We start from the raw sequence: 23,644 nt of genomic DNA on the forward strand, positions 1-23,644 counted from the left end.
AAGGTGGGGCTTAGCCTCAGGATTCTGAGATCATGACCTGAACCGAAATCAAGAGTCAGACATTTAACCAACTGAGCCACCTGGGTGCCCTTCATCATTCTGATTTTGATTATATATATTTTTTTATTTTTTTATTACATATTTTAAAGATCACTGTGTTAGGGGAAGTAAGTGCTATACAAACTCCCCAATCTAAGTTTGTAAAGGTTGATTTCTTAAATCTTAGTCTCAGGCAGGTCTGCAGAGGAGCTTTGCTCCTTATAGTCATTCAGGCACCCAGTCTCCTTTCATCAAGTGATTCAAGCATTCCTTAAGGCCTAGAGTACTCCACTGAGTCCTCTGCCTCCAGCCAGCAAATAGATTGAAAGATAGAGGGCATGCTTCTGGGCCAGGCCAGCCCTGGGAATGGTGCAATCACATCAGTGTTACCTGAAGTGTGGTCTGTGGACCAGCAGTGCCAGCATCACTTAAAAGCTCATTGGGATTGCAAAATACCAGGCCTTGCTCTAGACCTACTGGGTAAGAGTCACAGTTGAGTCACATGGACATTATAGGGTGAGAAGCATGTGTGACACCACTTCTGCCCATGTTTCATTGGCCACAGCTCTATAAGAGAGGCTGGGAAATGAAGTACAGCAGTGTAAATGAAGAGGAAAAAGAAACAGGGTTTGGGGAACACATGGCATTATCTGCCTTAATCACACTGTACCTCATAGAAGCCTTGAAACAGCCTTTGATTCTAACACAACCTGAAGCTGAGGTGGCTGAGAGGCAGCCAGGTGGTGTGAGCTCTTCCAGACACTGAGCCAACAGAAATAGGTTTCTTTTCTGGGCAGGAATGTCAACAATTGTTTCCTGCAATGGGTTGACTTTATGGACTATTTGCTAAGGTTAATGTTCCAAGGACACTAGGTTCCCAAATCCAATAGGCACTTGTCAGTCCTCACCTTCCTTGATCTCTCTGCACGCCCAACCTGAGACCCTCTGCCCATTCTCGTCTGGTTTCCTTTGATCTCTCTGGCTCACTTCTCAGTTCTTTATGCTTCCTCTTCTTTCCCATAACACTGAAATCAAGGATGTAATAGGCAGTCCATGGATTGAAGATGGCCAGCAGGTGGGTTATGTTTGGGCCACACAGTGTTTTAAAAATGGAAACATTTCACAGTTAAAGGGGAATTTACATCTGCTTTTGAAGAAACAGAAGATCTAGAGGCACAGGCCCACATTCTTGCAACGTAACAACTGGCTGGAACTGAGTCATGATTTTCCCTTTTGACCTGAAAACATTCTGTCAGTTTGTCACATCCCTGCCCAGCCAACCCCACACAGTCACACTCCTTGCCTCACCACTGCAGCATGAGTCTGTGTCCCCTTGTCTGAAAATCAGGTCTTCAACAATGTGGTTGCCCTGGGTCCCAGAGCCTCCTCAGCTGGCTTGTACAGTCACTTCATACAACATGAAACAAAAACATTCTTTTTGTGCCTTTAACCTTGATAGTTCCCAGAAGGGAAAATCCGATTGGGTCATTTTTGCTTCCATCCAATATAGAGCATGCCTGATACATAAAACTCCATCAAAATAGTTCCAAGCTTCTGATCTCCATCTAGCCCAGTCTGTTAATGGTTTCTTTCATTGTACCAGGGTGCATGCTGGATTTGCCTTCAAGCCTATGAAACAAGACCTTGTGTGTGTGTGTGGGGGGGTGATCTGGTTTGGGACATTCTCTTTACATAAGCCTGTGAGCAGGGCAGGTGTTTCTACTTTGCTGATTGACTCCTCTAGCTGATTCTACATGTCCCTCATCCACGCTAGGACAGGGGCCACCACTTACGAATCTGTTTCATGGTTTCTTCGGGGAAGAGCTGAGAATCCTGCAGCTCTACTCTGCCTGCTATAGAATCTTAAGATAGGACAGCCCAGGTGGCAGTGCGGTTTAGTGCTGCCTGTAGCCCAGGGTGTGATCCTGGAGACTCGCGATCAAGTCCCACATCAGGCTCCCTGCATGGAGCCTGCTTCTCCGCCTGCCTGTGTCTCTGCCTCTCTCTCTCTCTCTCTCTCTCTCTCCTTCTCTCTCTCTCTCTCAAGTGTGTGTGTGTCTCTCATGAATAAATAAATAAAATCTTTTAAAAAATTAAAAACAAAAAAAAAGAATAGTAAGCTAATGGTTTGCCCAGGTCAGACATCCAAGAAGGATATCCATCTTCTCTTTTTTGCTGTGGTCCTAATCTCTGATCCTGGACCCTCAATGTTGAAGGAATTAGAGCCACACACTTTGCATGACACAACGCACATTTACCCTTCCAAAAATGATGCAGCAGGTAGACAAGAAGGAAGAACCTATCCTCCCCACATGAGAATGCAAATCTCTGCCCAGTGACTGCTCTGTTTTAATTAGGGCAAAAGGGGGGAAATCCATGGCTCTTTGGGGCTTTAACTGACATCTTATAACTCAGGGATTGACACTGAACCTGGGGCTACAGAGAGATCCAATCAATTTTACATTCTTTTTTTTTTTCAAGATTTTATTTATTTATTTATTTATTTATTTATTTATTTATTTATTTGAGAGAGAGAGGGAGAGAGAGAGACACACACACACACACAGAGACAGAGACACTGGCAGAGAGAGAAGCAGGCTCCATGCAGGGAGCCTGACATGGGACTTGATGCTGGAGCTCCAGGATCAGGCCCTGGGCTGGAGGCGGCGCTAAACCACTGAGCCATCAGGGCTGCCCTCAATTTTACATTCTTTAATGACATTCAATGACAACCAATTTGAATACTTAAAATTTAAAGCATTCCCACTAGCCCGTATTTCAACACTAAGCACCAACAGAGATTTTGTTATCTAAAGGAGACACTCAGGCTCATTACATTTGAATATCTGATTTCTTCTAATACACAACTGAAATCAAAATGAGTTCTCAAAAACTGGCAGGCCTTCTAAAGTGACCTTTGGAAAAACTAATCAGTTGGGGAAAGCGTTATAAACATTTTTCTCCCCCCTCCCCCCAGGAATAAATAGGCTCTTTACAAAAAACTATTTTTCCAATATTGTCCCAAGGACATGCTGCATAGTACCTCTCTCAAATCCTTAGCTGCTGCCCACTTTCTTAGCTCTCTGAGGGCTCCAGGCTCAAGAGTCAATGACCAGTAGGACTTTTCTCTTGCATGTTCCTGACTTGGCATGTCTCAAATGCCACATGTATTTTAAACAGCACTCAGCACTTTTAGTTTGCTCCCTACAACTTGCTTTTTCTCATGCCCTGCCTTAGCTGACAGCACTTCTCTCTACCCAGTGTCAAAATCAGAAATCTCAAGATCATTCTTGACTCTCTGTTCTCCCATCCAACTCATCACCAGGTTCTGTTGACACCACCTCCTTAAGCCCTCTGCAATCCTCAGTTTTCCCACCCCCTTACCACTACCTTTGTTCTGGCCAGTGTTCCCTACCTGAAATACTATAGCACCCCCTAGAGCATCTGCCCACTTCCTCTGATGCTGTCCCTATAGTGCACCCAGAGATATTTTTTTCTAAAATGCCAAGTCTGATCAGGTTACTTCCTGATTAAAAATCCTCAGTGATTCTCTAAGACCCCAAACTCCTTAACATGGCTACAGTGTCCTCCACTGGGTCTAGCTTCAGCCAACTTCCCCACTTTATTTGAGAGCTATGCTTTAGCTCCTGAGTAGTTTGTGGTTGTGATAGGCCACACTGGCTTCAGCCTCAGGGCCTTTGCTCTTAAAATTTCCTCTGCCCATAGTGTCCTTCCTACACTTCCTCACCTGGATTGTGAGGTTTAAACTTATGAAGCCACTTTGTCAGGAGGCTGTGTCCACCCTTACTCCCACTTGCACTAGCTAGCAGGTCCTCCCATGCTAACGCAACCCTCTGTACACTTCCGTTCATCAGTTCATCACACTGTATTGAAACTGCTTTCAAATTTGTGGGCTCCATGGAGGGGGACCAGGGCCAAATCTCATTCATCTCTTGATTACTAATATCTGGCATTGTGCTTAGTAGGCCTGCATGAGATGCTGAAAGAATGAATGACTGAAATGAGCCCATAATGTTGTGCATGAGTGAGGCAAGGAGAAAAGGGTAAGCTACCTTTAATGGGGAGAAGTCAAAGTGAGGTTTATCAAGAGCTGTCTCTAGGGTCATTTAAGAAGTACCTCTAAAGCAGAGAGGCAAGAATTCTGGGAGCAGGTTAGATGACGATTTCAGGGCAAGATTAAGGGTTCTCCACCTATATCATCATAATGGTTAATATTTTGGGGGCACTTCTGTGCCAGAACTTTGCACATCTTAGGACCCACAGATGGCTGTCCTCGCAGGAGCTCTCAGCCTCCCAGAAGAGGACTCCCTGCCCATCCACAGCCCACTGGGCTCCACTCTGCCCAAGCAACAATGTACATCAGAATTGTTCCCATACCCCAATCAAGCTGGCATTTCCAGTTGGCCAGAGCAGGACGTAGGTACCAAGACCTCAGAGGTGTATACATTCATTCCACCTTTACAGACTTGGTTTGCAGAGCCCCAGAGTTAAAACCGATTTGTAAGTTTTAAAAAGAAACCAGAAAGCAGGACTGAAAATCATAAAGAATGGATTTGTCTCTACAGATTCTCCCGATTCTGATGGAAACCACCCAGAGCAGGGGAGATGGAAAACCCACCCCATCTCTCCCCTCCAGGAAAAAAGGAAACTTTTTTAGACCAACTTACCCACATGGTCCATCAGAGCCTGAATCTGGGGGTCAGACAGCCTTGGAATTGAGTCTTAGCCTAACCACATACTAGCTGTAAGACCTCTGGCTTCTGTTTCTTTTTCTTTAAGATTTTATTTATTTATTTGAGAGAGAGATAGCAAGAGAGCATGAGTGGGGGGCGGAGAGAGGGAGAAGCAGATTCCCCACTGAGCAGAGAACCCAACATGGGGCTCAATCCCAGGACCCCGGCATCGTGACCTGAGCCAAAGGCAAATGCTTAACGACTGAGCCACCCAGGTGTCCTGGGCTTCTGTTTCTTGTCTGTAACATTCCTCACCTGGAATGATAGGTAACTCAGAGGTTGTTTCAAGGATTAACCAGGATAATACAGGTAACACTTCACAACATGGTTGGCACAGTAAGTGCTCAATAAGTTGTCATTGTTGTTACCTTGTATCATTACTGTCACCATCACCATCATCACCTTCATCATCATCATCAGCCAACTGGCTGCTTTGGTCAAAATCTCAGTCATCCTTGACTCCTCTCATTCACTCATACTTCACATCTAATCTATCATCTCCTCCCATCTATCCAATCTATCACCTTTCATCTCCTCCAAAATCCCTCAGACTCTGACCACTTCCCACTCCTTCCACTGCCAGTACCCCGGCTGAAGGCAGTACTGTCTATCACCTGGATTATTACAGAGGCCTCCAACTGGTCTCCCTGGATCCACTCTTTTTCCCTTTTACTCTAGTGTTCATATAACATTAAGTACAGTCCAGGTACAAAGTAAGTAGGGTCATATCTAATTCTGCCCCAAACCCTCCAGTATCTTTTCACAACCCTCAGAGAGAGGAGCCAAAATCTATTAGTGGCCAGTAAGGCCCTATATTGTCTGACCCCCAGGTCCCTCATTCTGCTTGAGGCCAAATGGACTTCTTGTCATTCCTCAAACATGCTGCACATACTCCCACCTCAGGGCCTTTACACTTATGGGAACCGTAAGTGCCTGGAAACTCTCTCCCCCCAGATATCCACATAGCCTCTGTCCCTCCATCTCCCTCACCTCCTTCAGTCTTTATTAAAATGTTTCTTCTCCGTGAGGCCTCCTTTGGCCTCCCTACTTAAACTCAATCCTCCTAACACTCCTAACCTCCAGCTCTGCTTCTTTTGTCTCCATAGCACTTAGCATCTTATATAGTATATATTTTACTTATTTATTTTCTGCCTTCTCCAACAATAGCAGGGATGTTGATCTGTTGATTGTTAAATCCCCAGTACCTAGAATAGTGTCTGGCACATGGTAGATTCCAGAAAAGATTTGTTGAATGAATTATGAATGATTGGATGGATGGATGGATGGATGGATGGATAAATCTCAATTCCTGTTATTGTTAGATCCTATCCAGCTAGCTTTAGGATCCCAGCATTCCCGTTATCACAGCCTATTTCTCTCACTTTCATTCTAGCTACTCAGGAGCACTGGATTGTGTGTGGAAGCTCTAAAAGTTCCACCATTTGGACGATTATTCCATGTGTTTTTCTTGCTCTCAGCTGCTTGCCTTAGGGACTCTGCTTTGGACACACTGTCAACCAGCAACCCTGAGCCAGGCAGGACTAAATCCACAAGGAAGCCAAGGGATGAGGCCTGAGGGCTAGAGCAGCTGGCAATAGGCCAGCGCCTGCTGGTGATGATGGATGGGGGGTATCAAAGACAATGATGGTGACAAAGCAGGCAGTGGAGAGGCAAAAGTAGCATTCCCTATGCATTGATTGGGAATTTAATGAAAACAATCATTCACTTTCGTGTTCCATCGCAGGAACAGGTGTGCTGACTGACTGGTGGGGCATGTGCCAGTTGTCCTGGAGCTGGCTCTCTGGGTTTTGCTTTACAAAAGCCCTCTCTGTTGGACTTGGAAGTTGCCCAGGCAGTGGAGGTGATTTGCACTTTCTCCAAGTGTGCTCCAGATGGACAGAGGAGAAGGGTGGGGACTGACACAATGCATTCTGGCTTGAGAGGGAATCAATGACCCCTTGCCCTGGCTCAGTCCACCTGCCGCAGACATCAAGGCAGGGAGGGTCCTGCAATCTCTCAGGGTTATCAGGAGAAAGGAAGGCAAACGTAAGCACCTTTTAGTGCTCTCTCATTTAGGCCAGGAAGGCCTGCTTGGGGCCAGAATTCCATGCCAGCTCCCTAAGGTTTTCCAGAAAGAGGCTCCCTACTCCTAACCCCCACCCTGCAGCCCAGGAATAGGAGGGGCCAAGGAATCCTAATCCAGAGTGTGAGGTCTCTTAGACACCACTTACCCCAAGAGGAAGACTCTGAGAAGGTGGGGGAGCATTGTAACCTCTTCTCACACCTGACTTCCTTATTTGAGACTAAGAGTCCCTGATGTATTACAAGCAACCACAGGGCAATTGGAAGGGCTCAATGTGGCCTGTAACTCCAGGACTTTCCACCAGATGGCACGCATGCTCCCTCATTCTTTTCTCCTCTAACTTCTGACCACAGAAATTGTACAATAATAATAATAACAGCGGCCCTTATCATGTGCCAGGCACTATGCTGAGGGTTTGACACACCCAGTGTTGGTTAGAGAGGCGATTGAGTACTTCCAGATCCTGGCTATATGTCTCACTGCCACATAGCCCTGGGCAAGTAGGACATTTTACTTCCCATCAGTTTTCTCATCTATGGAATTGAGATAATAACCACACCTACCCTATAGGAATGCTGAGAAGATTAGATGGCTCAATGCACGGAAAGCTCTTAGAAATTGATAAGCACTGTATAACTGATTGTTAAGTACGTCTTACTTGGCTGAGAACTCTATGGGGTAGTTGATAAAATTTTTCTCATTTTACCCATGAAGAAAGTGAGACTCGCAGATTTGGAACGAGTTCCCCAAAGTTGTATTACTTCCAGTGTTGCTGAGCCCAGAGTTCCCTGAAGTGCCTCCAAAATGGCCAATTTCATGAAATATGTGCCTTGCATCCTGTCACATTGCTGAAAAATTACCTACTGTAGCAGGGCCTGAGGAAGGCCCAGGAGCTAAGTGGGAGAAACCCAGCCTCCTCCTTGGGAGATGGGGAGTGGGAGAGGCTCTAGCAAGTTCTGATTTATACTGACTCTTTCAGACAACCCATCCTCCAAACAATCCAGGAACCTGGCTAAGGAGTTGGGCAAAGCCGTGGAAGTCATGGGCAAAGGCAAGAATGGGCTCGGCTTTGGCAAAGTGGACATTACAGTCGAGAAGGAACTTCAGAAGGAGTTTGATGTTAAGAAGGCCCCAGAGTTGAAGCTGTTCTTTGAAGGCAACAGGTCGGAACCCATCAGTTGCAAAGGTAATTAATGCTTGTGTGTCAATCAAGGTAGTGCTAGCTATGGAAACACAAACACCAGCATTTCAGTGGCATAATATCAAGGACCCAGGTTCCTTCCAGCTTGCAGCTTTGACTTCCCTTAGGGCTTCTGAGCTCCCTGCCATTTTCTGTATCTAGCCAGTAGCTGGGGCAGGAAGGCAGAGGGTTGCCACTGATGTTCATGACCCAGGCTTGGGAGTGGCAAACCTCACATCTCTTTCCATTGACCAAAATTCTAAGTGGACCCACTCAACTGAATGGCTGAGCAATATGGCCCTGATCTGTGTCCATAAGGAAAAATTTAGTGAATACATAGCTGCCTCCACCACAGCTTGCATCTTAGTTGATGAGCCGTAGAAGCACCATGAGGTGGGAGATAGTGAGATGCATGGTTCGTAAGCTGCCAGAGACCAGAGAGTGAGTTCCTAACCCCACATCCCATCTCCCACCCCAATCTTCTACTTTAGAATGATTTTAGCAGGGTCCTAGGCCAAGAAAGGAGAGAGTAGGAGATGATGAAACAAGACAGATTTGGGACAGGGTGACTACCAAACACTTTAGCTTCTATCATCCACTTCATTCGTTAACTTGTTCATTCATTTATTCAACACTCTTTTATTGAGAAACTACCATGCCTCAAGCCCTACCTTGGTGTCAAGGATGCTTGAAGAATTATGTGACTCAGTGCGGCACATGGTAGTCCTAGTTTTTAAAAATGCTAAATACATAAATGCATAAATGTGTACAAAATTGATGGATGGATAAAATGAAACTGACAAATGCCAATGTGCCCAGCACAGCCTGTACTATGCTAGTAGAAAGTTCCTAATACATGTGTGAATGATTGAATCAGGAAACTGAGATAGTTTTTTGCAGGGTCTGACATTTAGCAAGTCTGAAATAAGCCTGTTGCAGAAACCAAGAGTGCCACCATCTGCAGGTGCCACAGGATGCCTTGCAGTTCCCTGAGCGGACACAAGGGGGCATGAGACACAGGCCAGACTTGCCAGCGAAAAGCGCCAGCCTCAGGGTGGATTACAAACAAGACCAGGCAGTGCAATGGCTCCCTGGAGGTTTGTGGGACAATGGGGGAGGGGGGTTGACAGTAGTGAAGAGGGGGCCCCTCCGAGGTGAGGTCGGGCTCCTCTTGAATAAAGGTGACAATGTGGCAACTTCCAGACTGTCTGAGCCCCTTTAGGTAGGAGCTGGTGCCTGGGACCTCCTCTATTCATGCAAGAAGCTGCAACACTGCCTCCCCTAAGAAGTCTCCTTTGACTGCCCAGATCAGGGTGCCTGCCCTCCTCTGGAGTCCCAAAGCACCTGTGCTTCCACCTCAAGGCCCTCATTTCACAGAACCATATCTGTTCTTCAATGTCTAGAAAGAGCACAAGGGCAAGAGTTGATCTCATTTCTTTTCCTGGGTGCTCTAAAGAGGTTGCCACAACTGGCAGACCCCAGCTGGCTTTAAATCCTTGCCGTGTGCCTGAAGAACAGTTCCTCCCTCTTGTCACATTGTATTTTCCTCGTCTGTAAAATGGGGATGGTGGCAGTATCTACCTCCTAGGGTCACAGATTAGGTGAAACAAATTTGTAAGGGACAAGCCCCGACACATATCTGAACCCTTTACTGTGCTCTAGCACTATTCTGGCCCCTTTTACCTATGTCACAACTACTCAGTGTAGCAGGTACTTTTACAGATCGGGAATTGGAGGCATAGAGAAGTAGAACAACTTCCTCCAGGATCCCCAGCTAATAAGCATTGCAGCCCACAAATGTTTTCTGCAAAGGACCAGATAATATTTTAGGCCTTTCAAGCCAGACTATCTCTTTTAGCAGCTACTAAACTCTGCTGATGCAATAGAAAAGCAGTCCTACGTAAACAAATGGGTGTGACTGGGTTCCAATAAAACTTTATTTATAAAGTCAACTACAGGTCAGATTTGGCCCTTGGGCTGTCATTTTTTTTTTTTAGATGTTTATTTATTTATGATAGTCACAGAGAGAGAAAGAGAGAGAGGCAGAGACACAGGCAGAGGGAGAAGCAGGCTCCATGCACCAGAAGCCCGATGTGGGATTCGATCCCGGGTCTCCAGGATCGCGCCCTGGGCCAAAGGCAGGCGCCAAACCGCTGCGCCACCCAGGGATCCCTTTTTTTTTTTTTTTTTTTAAATGCCTTGGGCTGTCATTGACCAATCTCTGCTCTACGTTGTGCTGCACTCAAAGTAAATGGCAGATGTGGTTCTTATTGTTATCAAACTGTTAGTTTCCAGACCCTTGTGCAGTGCCTGGAACACTTCCTGAGTAGTTTTTGAGTTTGAGTGGGATAGAATTGCAAGGGCTCACTGCAGGCAGTCTTGGGGTAAGGAGTCAGCCCATATTTCTATCTTGCTCATCCCTCTTTGTCTTCAGTATTATCCCCAACCAGGGAAAGAGGCAGTGGGATGCTGGGAGGGAGCCAGGGCCTGGATTTAGAACAAACACTAGTTATAAGAATTTGAGCCATGGCAGCCCAGGTGGCTCAGCGATTTAGCACCTGCCTTCAGCCCAGGGCCTGATCCTAGAGACCCGGGATCGATTCCCATATCAGGCTCTCTGCATGGAGCCTGCTTCTTCCTCTGCCTGTGTCTCTGCCTCTCTCTCTCTGTGTCTCTCATGAATAAATAAATAAATAATCTTGAAAAAAAGAAAAAAAGAATTTGAGCCAGTCTTCCAATTTCTCATTTCCTAAAGAGTTCTGCCAACTTGACAGGGCTTCCCTGAGCTAAGAGGGGCAACAGAGCTTTACTAGTCTCCTGTACGAGCTTTTCTGAAAATTTTTCCAGGAGACATGTGGGGCTTAGTCCTTGCTGGGTCAAAGCCATAGTTCTGGTTCTCCTCTAGTCTCCCAAGGATTGATGGTGGGAGATTCCCTGGAGGGAGGGGAACTCAGTTTAGCTTCAGGGCCTCAGTTAATGATGCATTCACAGCTTGTGTCTGGAAATATGCAGTGGGGCCACAGCCCCAGTCAATCATTGACATAGTGTTCACACCTCAGTTATTACCATGTCCTCTGGTTCAGAGCCAAGTGCCAGGGAGACACCTGCCCAATAGAGGCAGTGACTGATCTGCAAGTAAACAAACTATTTGCCAGATTCAAACCTACCTTGGTCCCATGGGTTCAGAGGGGCAAACAGAGCTCAGATATCCCAGAGAAGATGGCTCAAGATCAAGTTCCTTCAAGCCAGCTTATGTTATGATTTATTCACCTCATTTATTCATCCTATAATTATTTCCTGAGCACCTAGTACGAGCCAGACATTACAGGAGCTAGTGAGCAAGCTAACCAAAAATCACAATTTCAGAAAAAGACTGACTCGATGAATTAAATGCAACAGGTCATAAACTAGAGAATGATATGATTGATGGGGTTGGGGGTGGTAAGAAACACCCAAACCTCAAACTAAATAAGCCAGAAGAGTTACCCTGACTGCTGAGGAGAAAGCGGCCCAGGCAGAGGGACTGGCAGATGGCAAAGTCTGGTGTGCTGGAGGATAGGGTACGAATGCCGTGTGGACCACAGGAGACAGTGGCACAAAATGAGATAGGAGCGATGGTTCTGATGACCTGAAAATCAAATGCATTTGGAGGGTTTTTGCTCACCTTTTTTCAGTATCCTCACAACTTTGAAACCTGTCCCTTCCAGAGCACTTAAAACATAATTTTTTTCAGACAAATGCTTATAAGGGAAACTTTCCATGATATGTGCCTGTTCCTGAAAGATCGCTTGGAATGTTGAAAATAGAAATTCAGCTTTGGGGCTGAATCCAGGAGAGAGAGGGGCACTGCAGCAGGGTGGAGTGCTGTGGTCTGAGGGTGGCACGGAGTGTCCCCCACAACCCTTCTCTGTCCCTTGAGGCCAGCACATCGTCCTTCTATGAACTTCTATTGGCCTGACTCACTGTGGCTTTTAAAATGGCCTAATCGGTATCTGCTAATGCTGAACACGGCATCCCCTATGACCAGAAGTTCTACTCCTGGGCATGTACTCAACAGAAGTGCATGCAACGTGCCCCCAGAGACATGCACGAAAATTAATTCTTAATAGTCCCAAACTGGAAACAACCCAAATGTGCACCAATAGAGGATGGATAAATAAATTATAGAACATTCACGCAACAGAATGCTACACAGAACATGCAACAATATGGATGAATCTCAGGTAACAAAGCCAGATTCCAAAACAGGCACTGTGTGATTCCATTTGTGTGAAGTTCAAGAGTAGGCAGACTAACTCATGCTATTAGAGTAGCAGTTACCCTCAGGTAGGGGTGGGTTAGGGGCTGGGAGAAGGCACAAGTGGTCTTTGGAGGGCCTGGTAATGGTCTATCTCTTGATCTGAGTGGTATTCAGGTGTGTTCATTTTGTAAAAATTCATCAAACTATACATTATAATTTGTACACCTTTCTGCATGGAAATATATGTCCTTGTAAGTTTTTAAAATGGCCTTATGTTCTCAGGAAATGTAAGCAAAGATGCTGAAAATAGAGTCCTTTCCAGTCGATTTACCAATTCAACATGCATTCATCAAGCCCCATGTTGCAATTTGTCCTGCACAGGCTGCTTGCTCTGCCCAAAAGCTTTTCCCTCTCCTTCCTTGTCCAGTTCTGTTCTTCTTGTTCCTACTTCCTTATTAACTCCTAATGTGTCCTTCAGTTTTCAGTTCATAAGTGATCTCCTCTGGGAAGCCCCCCTTGACTTCACAGTCTAGGACATGTATCCTTGCTACAGGCTCATAGAACTTTGTTTGTGAATACCTACTTAGGCTCTGATTATATACTTGTGTAATTATTTGACAATTGTCCTACTCAACAGAATGAGAGCTGCAAAGCAGTGAATGTGTTTGTTTCTGCTCACCATTATATCCCTGGGACCAAGCACAACACAATAATAGGTACTCAGCACATATTTGTCAAATGAATGAATGAGTGAAGGAATGAATGGTGAGTAAAAGAATAAAGGCCTATAGATAATAGTCCAAAGCTACTCACAGCAAACATTGCATTATCTCAAAAACTCAGTTTAAATGTTCCATTTTATAGCAGTCTTTGATAGAAAATAATACTCTATATTATCTACTATCATGTAGAATTGATGATCCTAAAAAACGCATGTCCACCTGTAGCCTAACGTACTTTCTAGCACAATGTTTCATCTCCCCAGATATGGTATATGTGTCTCAATTTTAGAAGCTAAGATTTTTGTGTGCTTGGCAACCCCCTCTATGATAGCTGAGAAATAGAAGTCAGGCTCTATGACCTTAGGGGACATCTGTGCTTCCGCTAAGGAAGTGGAAGCACAGACAATAATGGAGTTTTCCCAGAGTCATAGAGCTAACTGGTATTTTTATTACATTTCATTCATTTACATTTTTTTTAAAGTAAATTAATTTTCTTGTCACTTTGGAAGGTAGGTAAGAAAAGAAGACTGGGCATGCTTCCTCCTGGGTTTGATTCTCAGGTTCACTAGTAATAGGTAGCCACTGGCATGTCTAACCTCAATTTCCTCATCTTTAAAACGGGGAGAGGAAGAATATCTATCCCATAGGGTAGGGTGGTTGTGGGGATGTAATACATGCAAATTGCTCAGCTCAGTGCCTTGTCCTTAGAAAGTGCTCCATGAAGTTTAACTGCTGCTATAAATGTTCATGCTTTGAGGCTGAGGCTGGAAGGAGTGAAAGGACTGACCTTGGCCTTCAGTGGGTGGGAGCTCAAGACCAGATATTTCTGTTCATTGAACTTGAAGAAAATAGGCCTTGCTCCAGTTCAGGAGGAAAGTGCTATGGGATCCATTTCACGCTCTCTCTCTCTCTCTCTCTCTCTCTCTCTAGGAGTGGTTGAATCTGCTGCCTTGGTCGTTTGGTTGAGAAGACAAATTAGCCAGAAAGCATTTTTGTTCAATAACACCCAGCAAGTGTTAGAGTTTGTGAAATCTAGGCCCTTGGTCATTGTTGGCTTCTTCCAGGTACTGGGGTCAAGGGGTGGGAGGCGGCTTTTCAATTGGTGAGGATTCCTGTGTCTGGGAGGGGATGAGGGTGGGGAGAGGTCTTTCATTTGGATTAATGCCATACCCATTCTTCCTTTTCCAATGAGCTGGTTTTCTGGGTAACTGCAGTGTTAAAATGAAGAAGGAAAGAACAGAGGCTGACCAGAAAGGTGGATAGGAATGCAGAGAGAGGGGAGATTAACATTTTTAAAAATGGTTTTGATATCATAACTGATCTTGTGGAGGTCTATTTAGAATATCACTGGATAACGAATAATTTGCAAATTGCTTTTCCTTGTGGAGAATGAGTTTCTTATATGTCTTTACTCATTTCCTGGAACTTGGATTGCTCCTCCCTTCCCCCCAGTGGAAGTCAGAACTTTGGCATTATATTTTTACTTGGGGAGAGTATGTACCTTTCTGTCTCATCTCACTTTTTGACAGTGTTTCTAGCCCTGATTTTCTTGAAGTTCTAGAATGAAGGTTGTGACTACAGCCATATCTTGATTTCAAGTTTATATTTGGTGATCTATGTGGTCAAATCATTTGCCGCCTCTGAAAGCAATTAAAGGAATAAAATGCTTAAAAGTTTCAACCTGTGTGTTAGAACAGCCTCACTCCAAGAACTTGGAAAAAGTTGAACTTCTCTGTTCTTTTCATTAATTTCTGTGGATTTGCCTATTTTGGCCTTAGTCATAGCCATAGAAGTATCCTGAGTATGAAACATTCATGAAAGGGGACTTAGGGAACCCAAGAAAACCCCAGAACTTGGAAAGGTGAGGAGATGAATTGGTCACCATTTCCACCTTGACCTTAAATAAGCCAGATGTTTTGCTTTCTACCAAAGCCTCACCAACCATCCTTTCCCAAACAGGATTTAGAGGAAGAAGTGGCAGAGTTGTTCTTTGATATGATCAAAGACTTCCCAGAACTAACATTTGGAGTAATATCAATTAGCAATGCCATTGGGCGTTTCCATGTCACCCTTGACAGTCTTCTGGTATTCAAAAAGGTAAGACTTGCATTCTTTTGCTAGTTAAGGGTCTCCAGCTCAAAATAGTGGACTATGAATGTATCTATAGGCTTTGAGTACAAATTCTGGTTCTGCCACTTGTGAGCTAAGTGGCATTGGACTAGGCAGCTTTTGTGAGATCACAGTCTCCCAGAGTTTCTCTGGCCTTTCTAGACATCTTCCATTGTAAGTTCCTCCTCCTTTTTTTAACCAGTAAATGCCATTCATGAAGGCTCAGTCCTTTGCCCTGTGTTTTCTTGTAGTCCATGCTCTCCCACCCACCCTCCATCAGCAATTGCCACCCATACACCCATGACTTACAAATCTCCATTTCCAGCCAGACTTCTCTATCTCCAGACTTTCATATCCAACACCAGATTTCTCAACATGACCAAGCCTAACTTCATAATCTCCCCTCCAAATCCTCTTTCAGTGTTTTTTTTTTCCTCTCTCAATGAATTGCATCACCATTTCTCCAATCTCCCATCTGAGCAAAGCTGTAATACCCAGGCATTATTCTAACCCTTCCCTCTTCTCCACTCTTCATAACCAGTCCATCACCCCAAACCGACCAATTTTAAGTTCAAAATATCCCTTGAGCACTGAGGGGGGCACTTGACGGGATGAGCACTGGGTGTTATTCTGTATGTTGGCAAATTGAACACCAATAAAAAATAAACTTTTTATTAAAAAAAATATCCCTTGAGTTTATCTATTTCTCTCTATTGCTACCGTCCTAAGTCAAGTGACCATCATATCCCATAGCCTAATGCAATATCCACCCCACTGGCCTGCCACATTCTCTTTTATCCTCTGAAGAGTAATCTTTCCATAACTCAGTGTGATGGCCACCTGCCTGCTTCCCACCAAAAGCACTTTAAGGCTTCCTATTATTCTTAGGATAAAGACTCAAGTCCCTAATAAGGCCCACAAGGCTTTCCATAGTCTAGCCTCTTTACACATCTTCCTCTTTTCCCTCCCTGATCTGAGATTAGATCATCTGAGCTGTCTGATATGGCAGCTGCTAGTCCCATGTGACTATTTACATTAAAATTAATTAATATTTTAGTTCCTCTATCAAAATAGCTACATGTGGATAGTGGCATCTATTGGACAACATAGATATACAGAGCATTTCTGTCATCACAGAAAGTTTATTGAACTGTGTTACTCTAGACACTGTAGTCTGGTTCCTGGAACATGCCTTACTCCCTCCCCACAGAAAGCCAAATCCTTAAAATAATCATGTTATTTATAGATATGGCTTAGATTGGGTTACTTGCCCAAAGCCACATAGGAGATAGGTAAACTGATCTGCTTAAGACTGTGAGTCACTACATTTTCATTTGGGCTCTTAAAAGTTATTACAAGGTTTTAAGTTGGAGAATAAAATAACGTGATTTGTGTCTTTGAATGAGAAAACAGAATCCAAAAATAGATCCAAATATATATGGAAATCTAGTATATGATAAAGATATTTTAGATCAATAGGGAAAATATATTATTTAATGACTAGAGTTGAGAGAATTGGGTAGCCATTTAGAAAAAAAAATAAAGCTAAATCTATATATCCTCCTTCCACTGAATTAAATTGCAGATTGATTTCTGATTTAAAAATATAACAAAGAAACCATGGAAAGACTAGAAGATGCCATGGCGGGGCGGGGGGTTGCTTTCTAAACTTGGAGTTGGAAAGCCCTTTTATAAAGCATGATAGAAACCCCAGAAACTATGAAAAGAAATACTGATAAGTTTGGACCACATAGGGATCCCTGGGTGGCGCAGCGGTTTGGCGCCTGCCTTTGGCCCAGGGCGCGATCCTGGAGACCCAGGATCGAATCCCACATCGGGCTTCCGGTGCATGGAGCCTGCTTCTCCCTCTGCCTATGTCTCTGCCTCTCTCTTTCTCTCTCTGTGACTATCATAAATAAATAAAAATTAAAAAAAAAAAAAAAAAAAAGGTTTGGACCACATAAAATTTTTAAAATTCCACAGAATAAACCTCAGCACAATATCAAAAGCCAAAGATCAAATTTGAAAAATGCACTTAGGACAGAGTCAGTCTATTTTAATGGATAAAAGCATGAGCTCTAGAGTCAGACTGCTGGTTGGGATCACTAGGTAAGCAACCTTGGGCAAGTCACTTCACTTTTCACCATATGTTCTCAACTGTACAATGGGAGAAATAATGATTCATAGCTCAGTGAGATGTTATGAGGATTAAATGAATTCTTGCATATAATGTATTTAGGATTATGGCTGGGACAATATGAGCTCTCAATAATTCTGATTAGCATTATCAGACTATTGTCATGACCAGAAAAGAGTTTCAGCTTTGTTCAAAAGACAGCAGGGGTGTACCTCATTGTGGTTTTGATGGCAAATGATGAGGAACATGTTCTCATGTGCTTGTTGGCCATGTGTATGTCTTCTTTGGTGAAATTTCTGTTCAGGGGTAATGGAAGGGGAGGTGGGCGGGGGGATGGGGTGACTAGGTGATGGGCACTGAGGGGGGCACTTGATGGGATGAGCACTGGGTGTTATACTATATGTTGGCAAATCAAATTCCAGTAAAAAAAAAAAAAAAAAAAGGACAACGGGCTGTGACGTATTTGAAAAAGAGAATGACATGAGTTGTTTTTCTAAGAGCATCACTCTGGCTAAAGGTGAGGGGAGAAAAACAAGGGGAGAAATTGGAAGATTATTAGGTAGCTTTAGTAGGAATTCAGGAAAGAGGTTTGGACTAGAGAGTAGGCTCAGTGAAGGCAAAGAGTTGGGAAGAGACAGAGTTGGGAGAAATCAGCCAGAGAGAGCCAAGTCTTTGTTCTCCATCCCCCAAAGATTTTGATCTCGGGCCACAGAGAATTATTTCTTTCCTTGTGTTAATCCTGGTCCTTCTGAGAAGCAGTCGTCAAGCAGGATTAGGCATGCAAAATATTGGAGAAAATGCCTATGAAGGGAAACGGAGGGAGCTGGAGGAGACACATCAGGCCATGATGTTGGTGTGACCCTTTGGAAAGAAGGAAGGTCCCCTGACTGTAGTGAAGTTCTAAGAAAGCTGGTCAATGTCACCTACCAGAGAAGTCCCGCATCTCCCAGAAATGAGCTTGCCTTAGTATCCCTGACACAGTGTCATTGGTTAGGAGCAGTGGGTAAGAAACTGCTCAGCATTAGCACAGCTATTTGGATGGATTTCAAAATGAAACAACTCACTGACCATTGACTATACTCCCTGCTTTGTAGATTGGAAATTTTAACAACCGCCACAGACCCATATTCCACTCACAGGTTAATAATCTGCCAGGCCGTTCATATTTACCAAATACCTAGATTATGGATTACACTTGTCATTATGGTGTTCTCCTTTTGTCCATGGGAAAAATTATGCTATTTATATTTATTAAGTGTCTACATTATGGAAGCTACTGCCCTCCAATGCTTTCTTCTTTTTGTCCAAGGGAAAAATTGTGAAACGCGAGGAGCTTATTAATGACATTACCAACAAACAAGTCATCAATCAAGTCATAAAACAGCACCTCACAGATTTTGTTATTGAATACAACACTGAGGTTAGTAAGCCAAAGGGTCCCTGGGAGAAGGGTGGGTGGGGCAGCTGTGTGCATGGATGAACTGTTTTCCTGGTAATTTCAGAACAAGGACCTGATTTATGAATTGCATATCCTGAATCACATGCTGCTCTTCGCCTCCAAAAGCTCAGAATCATTTGGTATGATAATGAAGCATTATAAGTTGGCATCAAAGGAATTTACAAACAAGGTTTGTGGAAAGTACTATTGCCCTTGTTGGATGAGTATCCAGGACCCATAGACACTAATGCCCTTTGCCTGCCCTTCTTATTGTAAATTTTAAGAGTGATTTGCATATCCATCTGCATACAACTGTCCTTATTTACATATGGATACTACATATTATTTCCTACTTAAACCAGCTTCCTACCTTCTTCCTGCCCAGTATCTCTTCCTTTCTTGCCATACCTATGCTTCTTCTTCCCTCATCTTTATGAAAGTCTACTTGGGAACATGATGGTTTGGCTGCTTTTTCGATGAACCAAGCTCTAGCAAAAGAGAGTGCAGGTGGTCTTTGACCTAGAAGTGAGGGGGAGGAGAGATTACTTCTGCCTGAGGTCAGGGATTAGGAACAGGCTGAAGGTGTGAAGCAGCACAGATTGTCTGATAAGTGACTGCTGAGACTCAAAGCTTTAGCATTGCAGACCTGGGTTCAAATTCTCTTCCTCTTAGAAGCAATTTTGTCATGAGTTTCTTAGCCACTTAGTTTCAGTCACCTTATGTAAAATGGAGAACTGCATGAAAGAATTAGAGGTGCCACAGGTAAAGCAATGAGCAAATGTTCAGTGATGGTGCTATTATTATTATTGCTATCATTGTTAGAAACAAATCTGTTTTTCTCAAGCACTATACCTATATGTACCACCACTTGAACTATGGGGGCCATTTACTTCACTTATCTCTTATTTTTTATAAGAAGTATGGTAATGGGGATCCCTGGGTGGCTCAGCGGTTTGGCGCCTGCCTTTGGCCCAGGGCGTGATCCTGGAGTCCCGGGATCGAGTCCCGCGTCGGGCTCCCTGCATGGAGCCTGCTTCTCCCTCTGCCTGTGTCTCTGCCTCTGCCTCTGTCTCTCTGTGTCTATCATAAATAAATAAATCTTAAAAAAAAATAAAGTATGGTAATGGCAGATTATTTTCCTTTTGAGGAAAATTACTCTAAAATTCAAATGAAATAATTAAACACACAGTAAAGCCATTAGGGCATGAACATATTTAATGTTCATGCTACATCCTGCCACACTATTCTCCAGGAAGTTTATTCCAATTACAGAAATACTTCTTGTAAATATATTTCCTGGTGTATTCAATTATAAATTTTTGAAGTAATTCAGCTGATCACAATCTGATTGCTTCCCTGTACTTATGTTATACTAGTCAATATGTAGCCATATTTCTTCCAGATTTTTTTTAACTCTTTAATCTAGGTGAAGTTTGTGTTGGCATATATTGTGAGATAAGTTTCTAAATGGCCTTTACACTCCACCTATCTAGCTTCCTGAATGCCCTTTACTGATAGTGATCCATTTTAGAGTCAAAAATAAATGGATGATATTATAAGAGGTCATTCCCCCATATCTTATCTTGTTCACAGCTAGTCAATATTTGTTGAAAGTATGCCAGGATGGTTTTAATCTGTTGCTTTGTTTTCAACTCCTCAGCAGAGAGAAGGGTGTCAGGCACATAATAGGGCTCTTAGTACTTTGATGGATGAATGACCTGAGCGTATCAGCATTTGCTGTGGTGTCCCTGCTTCCACTCTTGCTATTTACTTCTCTGCAACCAGAGTCATCTTTTAAAAATTATTAACATGGTACTTTCTGGTTCTCACTATTCTTTAGTAGCCTTCTATCTTATTCAGATAAAAGCCAGTGTCTTTACTGGAGCTCTGATCTCATCTCTGATACATCTCTAACTTTGTCTCCTGTGACTCTCTTCCCTCATAGTGCCAAAGCCACACTGGCTTTTCCTTTCTATTCTAGAACATTCTAAGCTGCTCCCTGACCCCAGGCCTTTCCACTAACAGTGGTTTCCAGTGCCTGATTCAATGTTCCTCTGACTTGTTATCTCATCACCCAGGTTCCAGTTAGAATGTCACCTTCTCAGATACTCCTCCTGACCTTCCTACCTAACACTGAGCTCTGACCTCACTCCACCTGTATGGTCATTCTCTATCATGGTGCTCTGTTTTACTGTCTAACTGGCACTCATTGCTATCTGAATTTGTTAATTTGTTTATTCCTTTGTTGTCTGTCTTTTTCATTAGAACATAAATGCCATAAACACAGATCTTGTCTGCCTTGGGCTGTTTATAACCCTAATGCTTAGCAAAATACCTATTAGGCACTCCGTGAATATTTGTTGAATGATGAGTGCATGAAGTCATGAATTTCCTTGACAGAAGAATAATCTAGAATAATAATGAGTGGACATGTATTGAGCATTTTTACCTCCCAGTTATTGAACCAAGTCTTTATACACATTGTCCTTTTCTTTTTTTATTATTTTCTTTTTTATTTTTTTTAAGTTTTTTTCTGTCACATTTTATTTTATTATTATTATTTTTTAATAATAAATTTATTTTTTATTGGTGTTCAATTTGCCAACATACAGAATAACACCCAGTGCTCATCCCGTCAAGTGCCCCCCTCAGTGTCTGCCAACCAGTCACCCCCACCCCCTGCCCTCCTCCCCTTCCACCACCCCTAGTTTGTTTCCCAGAGTTAGGAGTCTTCCATGTTCTGTCTCCCTTTCTGATGTTTCCTACCCATTTCTTCTCCCTTCCCCTCTATTCCCTTTCACTATTATTTATATTCCCCAAATGAATGAGAACATATAATGTTTGTCCTTCTCCGATTGACTTATTTCACTCAGCATAATACCCTCCAGTTCCAGCCACATTGAAGCAAATGGTGGGTATTTGTCATTTCTAATGGCTGAGTAATATTCCATTGTATACATAAACCACATCATCTTTATCTATTCATCTTTCGATGGACATGGAGGCTCCTTCCACAGTTTGGTTATTATACACATTGTCCTATCTAATTCTCTCAACAACCCTATAAGGTGGGTACTCTTTTAATCACCACTTTATAGGTAAGGAAACCAAAGCACAGAGAGGGTTAGTTACTGTATTGCCCAAGGACCTGGATGAAAGCTCAGGACCTCCTGACTTCCTATGATTGTGTGGGTAGTATCCTATATAAGGACTGTGAAACCAGGCTGGTGGCCAGAAGCCTGTCTGAGCCCTGAAGCCCAGAGCTGCCCTTGCCAGTTGGAAGGGAGCTTTGTTCTGTCTTTCAGGTGGAAATAGCCAGAAATCCTACTATTTATACTCTCTTAGTGCTCTCTCAAGGCTTCCCAATTTTCTCTCCCTTAGTAAGGGATTCCTTAGCCAATTTCAATTTTTACCCTTTTCATGACCTCCAATCCCAGAAAGATTCAGGTTTTATTTGATTTGGCAGATCCTTTTCATCCTTGTGGATGCAGATGAACCCAGAAACGGACACATCTTCAAATATTTCAGGATCACAGAGGTTAATATCCCATGTGTCCAAATCTTAAACTTAAGTTCTGATGCGAGGTACAAAATGCCTTCTGAGGAGATAACCTATGAAAATCTCAAGAAATTTGGCCGCAGCTTCCTGAATAGAAGTGCCAAGGTAAGTTTGTTCTTTGACAAGGTTTACTCAAAATTTCATAATTTGCTGGCTTTGGTCATCTGAATAGAGAGAAGCAGGATCTCATGGTTCATTGTTGGGAAATAACTATATCTCTCCATCTTCAATCTTTTCAACTTTGACCTATCTGACCCTATGATTCCACATTAATTCTTTATTTTTGAAAGGCATTTCCTTTGTAGGAACTCCCAACTGAAGTGCAGGGAGCTCCCATGGCCAACATTCTCTGTGAGGTGACCCTTTTCCTCTCAGACTCTTATGGGAAAGATTTAAGGATAGATGGATTTTTTGGATGAGGAGACAGGATGGGGATGTATTAAGCAATTAGGATTTATCCTCAAATGTTAGAAAGGAGTCTGTTTTGCTAAAAGGAAGGAGAGACCGTAAAAGGATCATACACAACACATATCTCTGATGTTTATGTAGCACTTGAAATGTCCCCCAGCCACCCTGCTGAAATAGATGACCATATTTTTTTATTTTTCAAATGGGAACACTATTGAGAGTAATGCAGGAGTTGAGAGGTACAGAATACTTTTAAATATTTCTTTAAAAGTATCCTGGAATAAAAGGAATAAATTGGAACTTTCCAGAAAACCAGAATGTTTGGTCACCTTCCCTCTGAGGGTTCCCATTACCTTTCTGTCAATTCCTGCACAGACACTTCTTCTCAAATGAAAGCCATTTTTTCTCTGACACAAATAATCACAGGCCAAGCGGTGAGGCTCCTCATCTCCTCCATGCCATTTCTCCTCCTTCTACCTTCAAAACCCCAGAGCCCATGCATTTGGACTTTAGATTGCCTGCTTCCACCCTCCACTGCTGTCCCCTGGGCATGTCCCTTTCACTGTCTGAGGACTTAAGCTCCTTATTTCAGACTTCCCTCTCTCCCTTCTCTGCTATCATTTCCAGAGATGCCAGTATCCAAAATCCCGATCTCTCTTTTCTCTCATAATTGGTGTGTCTGTGCCATCCCAGACATCTACTCTGTAGCCACACTCTAGAGATGGCAGCCCTTCCAAAAACCTGATTTCAAGCTTCTCGTCCTATTATACTTCCATTTCTAGTATCCATGTTGCTATAATTCCTTACCTTTCTCATGGTCTCCAATTTCCTGATTCCATTTCACGATCTGTTTACTGTCTTTCCTCATGAATTTGGTTGGATTTGATGGTTCATAGCGATGATTCCCTTAAAGGGATAAAGATCTCTTTATTCTTTTATCCACCTTCTACCTTCTTTATACCCTATAGAATTTAT

The 23,644-nt window shown here is 43.3% G+C and overlaps 1 protein-coding gene across 5 annotated transcripts in view; it reads left to right on the forward strand.

The window, feature by feature from the left end:
- PDILT (protein disulfide isomerase like, testis expressed) overlaps positions 1-23,644 on the forward strand; it is a 42,886-nt gene that overhangs the window by 11,877 nt on the left and 7,365 nt on the right. For all 5 annotated transcript variants that reach the window (XM_025416360.3, XM_025416358.3, XM_025416356.3 and 2 more), the window contains 6 exons: positions 7,856-8,062; positions 13,949-14,082; positions 14,978-15,115; positions 18,574-18,684; positions 18,767-18,892; positions 22,169-22,366. In XM_025416360.3, coding sequence (XP_025272145.1) covers positions 7,856-8,062; positions 13,949-14,082; positions 14,978-15,115; positions 18,574-18,684; positions 18,767-18,892; positions 22,169-22,366 — 914 coding nt within the window. The remainder of the gene's footprint in view (positions 1-7,855; positions 8,063-13,948; positions 14,083-14,977; positions 15,116-18,573; positions 18,685-18,766; positions 18,893-22,168; positions 22,367-23,644) is intronic.

The sequence above is a fragment of the Canis lupus genome, chromosome 6 (assembly GCF_003254725.2).
Source record: "Canis lupus dingo isolate Sandy chromosome 6, ASM325472v2, whole genome shotgun sequence".
Classification (NCBI taxonomy): Eukaryota; Metazoa; Chordata; class Mammalia; order Carnivora; family Canidae; genus Canis; species Canis lupus.